The sequence below is a fragment of the Drosophila virilis genome, unplaced genomic scaffold (genome assembly GCF_030788295.1).
Source record: "Drosophila virilis strain 15010-1051.87 unplaced genomic scaffold, Dvir_AGI_RSII-ME tig00001642, whole genome shotgun sequence".
NCBI classification, from domain to species: domain Eukaryota; kingdom Metazoa; phylum Arthropoda; class Insecta; order Diptera; family Drosophilidae; genus Drosophila; species Drosophila virilis.
The window spans coordinates 154755-158995 of record NW_027212851.1 but is presented as its reverse complement, the minus strand read 5'-3'; the positions used below and the strand labels follow the sequence as shown (position 1 = coordinate 158995).

The 4241-nt window shown below is 42.1% G+C and overlaps 1 protein-coding gene across 1 annotated transcript; it reads right to left on the bottom strand.

The window, feature by feature from the left end:
• Nucleotides 1–3025: 3025 nt before the first annotated feature.
• LOC138911585 (uncharacterized) lies at nt 3026–3985 on the bottom strand. The gene has a single exon (XM_070210970.1). It carries the CDS (start codon nt 3983–3985, stop codon nt 3026–3028), a length of 960 nt encoding a protein of 319 aa, XP_070067071.1.
• Nucleotides 3986–4241: the final 256 nt, after the last annotated feature.

The following is a 4241-nucleotide window of genomic DNA, read 5'->3' as shown; positions in this document are numbered from 1 at the left end:
ATAAGAAAGACCAATCGGTTGAATAAATAAGCTGATTCAGCAAAGAATAATTTCCTTTGCGAAATCAACAGCGGGGCTTATTGGCTGATGAGCACGAAATGAAAGGATTACAATTGAGCATTGCATTCTCTAAAGTAGGATGACAGACACCCTCAGGAAGAGATAAGGGAGGGGACCTAGACACATTAGAAATAAGGTAGTCGTAAACAAATACAAGGTCAAGTATTCTATTCAAATGATTAGAAATTGAATTGATTTGAAATAACGAAAGATCAAGCATGCAGTCTATAAAATCGTGCTGTGCTGAGGGCACCTGATAATTTTCAGCAGTGAATAATGACCAAGAGATATTCGGAAAATTAAAATCAACTTCATAAATAGGTCATTATCACGCACGTGTGAAGAGACTTCTTTAATACAAGTAATATGTTTCATATAAACTTGAATATCAGAAGAAGGTGGGACATAAGAGCATGTTACATAGATATTCCGTGTAGGAAAAGTCATCTTAACTGAGACTATCTCAGCGTCAGTAGGCGTACTAAAACAGAATAGTTCAGACTGGAGAGTGGCTTTAACGGCAATTAACATCCCACCACCACGAGTCGGCCGATCATTTCTATACAAAATAAAGTTATTCGATAAAATCTCAATATCAGATATGGTTGAGTTTAACCATGTTTCTAAAAATGCTATTATATCCGAATCGAAGGAAGTGCTGGCCATGAAAACATTTTTAAGCTTTAAAATGAGACCTCTTACATTCTGATAATGAATAAATATTTGGTCAGAGGATGAAGCTAGTTTTTTTGGGGCAGAAATGGAACCCTGTATTGAAGGGACTGGAAGGGTGACAGGCTGGTTACGCTTTTTAGGCTTGAACTCGTGATCAGTCATGTGTGGAGGCCAAAATTTTGGATCAAAAATTATTGGGAACATATCATTTGAAACATTTATTTTTAATGATGATATTTCACGAGGGGTGGAGAAATTAAATTTGGTTATTGACACGGTAGCAGAAGATTTGCTAGCAATATAGGCTGCCAATGACTCAGAAGTGGTGTCCGACGAAAGGTGAGACACAAAAACTTGCCTACGAGGGGCAACTACCGTTTAAGTAGGCGCTGATGGGGCTGTACGTAATACAGGAGTTGGAGGAGCTAAAGAGGCACAATGATTGTTTTTAACAATCTGGGCGGGGCTGAGGCAGTTTGAATGACTGGGACGGGATCAGGTACGCACTCTACTGGGACTACTGCTGGGGTTGAAACAGGGGTAATTGGACAGTCGCTTGGAGAAGGCGATAAAGACAACGTTGGAGATACATCCAAGTTGTTAGGAAGGGACAAGAAACTCGTAGGTGAACAGAGGGCAATTGCGAAGGTTAGGCTCCAACCTGCAATTGGTTGGGGACTAGAATTTATATTTGCCAAGCAACTCGAAGCTCAAGTCAAAATTACTCGAGAGCTGCTTAGCCACATTATTTAATTTTAAGAATTGATTTCTCACAGAATTGTACATTCTGGAGAAATCAATTTGCTTGTCGATGCATTCTGGGCACGACCAACGCAAGCCACCGCAGCCCTTTTTGGCAACCGCAGCGATCTTGTCGCAATCACGCCCAGTGAGACCTGCACATTTAGCATGCATCATAGTCCCACACAGCCAGCAATTAACAAATTACGGCAGTGCAGAATCATCAGCCTGCTTGAACGTGCACGGTTTCTTACAGCACGACATAATTGTTAAATGCGTATGCAAGTTGCGAGAGCGCAGAGCAAAACGAAAACGGTGCACAAGATAGAGCAAGTAAACAAAAAACAATTATTCGTACACAAACAAATTGTTTGGAGCGAAAAGCAATAGAAAAGTTTTGCGAGAGCGCGATGCACAAGCAGAAAGTATGCAGCGGACACACGCACAAACAAGTGTATGCACAGGGGAGCACCAAAGCAAAAGAATCAAAACAGGCAAAAACAACACGGAACTGACGCCGCGTTTTATAAAATGCAATAATTAACAGACTTACGCACCGAAAAATGCAAAATTTTAAAATAAAAACCAGGATTAAAGCGCAAAAATATATAAAAATCTTGGAGCACAAGTAAAACACGTCAATCACTCTCAACTGAGAACTCTCTGTTAATGAACCATAAAATATCTGTGTGTTCTCTAAACGAGTGAGCAATGGAAGTTGGGTTATCAACTTGATTTATAGCTATCAGGTAGTAGCGGGGCTCGAGCTCACAACTAACCGTACCACTTGCCACCGAATAATCGAGTATTAGTGAGAAACAACCAATTAACATACTTATACAGAAAACAATACAATCGCAACTTTAAAGCTGTTGATAAATACGAAGCAGGCGCGCATAAATGTGTGTGTACATGCAGATATTCTTTGAATTTGCGCTTTCGCCGCAATCACGTGTTTATTAACCGATCTTTATGAAATTGACTACAGTTTATCTTAATGAACCCTAGAACATCTGTGTATCCTCAAAAAGTAAATTGTAAATTGATGAGGTAGTGGTGGGAAGGTGGCGATAGGTATATAATGAATGATTCTTGATATACATATATATACTATTCTAGAGTAAACTTGTCAATTTTGGTAGATCTAGCTCTTTCTGTCTAGCCAATATACTCAAAAAACAGGATTTGTATCTATAGTTACAAGCCTTTTTACAACTAATTAATGAGCACTGGCTTGTGTGCAACGAAATTCGAAGCTTTATATTTTGTTTACCGCACTGGGCACTTATTATAATTTACATAATGTTATAATATTGCTCGGCAGTCAACTCGAAATAGTTGTGCCTTGCTTGCGATCAAACGATAACTATACGCAAAACGAACGAAATTGAGCTCCGCTCAGAACGATGGGCAGCGGGCGTCAATGCAGGAGGCAAAGGGCCGATGAAGAGAGTAGGCAGCAACTTACAAAGAGCAAATATCATTTTCTCTTACGCTGTAATTGTTTTTCGTCTTCTGCTGTTACTGCAAGTAGCCGTCGCTGTTATCTCTACCGGTCACTTGACCAAACATCCTCCCCCGTTGGAAGGCTAGGGACTTTCAACATCATCCTGTTTTGGCGGCAAACACAGCTTCCGTATGACTCCATTCGCAGTCTGAAGCACTGCAACTCTAGATACCCCATCAGAAAATACCAAAATACTTGTTGGAGGTATGTGACGCGCTGAAAATAGCTAAGCCGATTGAAATTAAGTTTCCTTAGATCAGGCTCAATGTATGACGAAGATGCCGCCGTACCCAGGAAGTGTGCGGGTGTCAAGACGTCAAGATTATCGGGATGCTCTGAAAAAGGAAGTAACGGACGAGAATTAATAATTGCCGTGATGTGGCAGACGAGCGTGCGCAGCGAGTCGAAGTCCAAGATGGAAGGGCCGATAGAGCGATAAAACTGGTGCTTCGGAGTCTTCACAACGGCTTCCCATAGCCCGCCAAAGTGTGGAGAGCGAGGAGGAATGAACGACCATTCAAATGAGTCGGATAGGCAAAACTCGTGAACAGCTTTGACATGCTGGTCACTCAGGAACAGGCGGCTCAGATATGCCAGCTCATTCTTAACGCCTACGAAGTTTGTCGAATTGTCGGACCAGATTCTTGAAAGTCGAGTGCGAGTTAGGATGAACCGTTTTAGGGTGTTTAGAAACGATATTGTTGACAAATCCTTTACAAGTTCTAAGTGTACTGCCTTTGTAGCGAAGCATATGAACAGGCTAATGTAGCATTTCACGGGAAGCCTGTTGCGGACTTCGCTTTTGTAGAAGAATGGTCCACAGTAATCAACGCCAGTGACCATAAAAGGATACGATGTGTCGAGACGATCAGCTGGTAGATCTGTCATTATATGCTCTGCCAATCGTGGCTTGGCACGAAAACAGATTGTGCATTTGGCAATGGAGCCAAATGGGCCAGTATTGGAGCCGAATCGAAGCCAATACGGCGCGAAGTCCAGCATGTAAATTCCGTTTATGAGAGTGGATTATTATTGCTCGGGTCACAGCATGCTGGCGAGGCAATATAATCGGATGTCGCGCTGAGAAGTCCAACGACGAATTTTTCTGCCGTCCACCGATGCGGAGTAAGCCAAAGTCGTCAAGGAATGGCGCGAGAGAAGCCATTGAGCTAGACCGTTTGACGGGCCTTCCTTCCATCAGTGCCTGGTAGTAGAGTTGATAAACTTGCAGCCAATTGACAGAACAAGTAGCGCTGCA

Coding starts and splice junctions, on each gene's coding strand:
- LOC138911585 (XM_070210970.1), bottom strand. CDS start 3,985: ATGCTGGACTTCGCGCCGTATTGGCTTCGATTCGGCTCCAATACTGGC.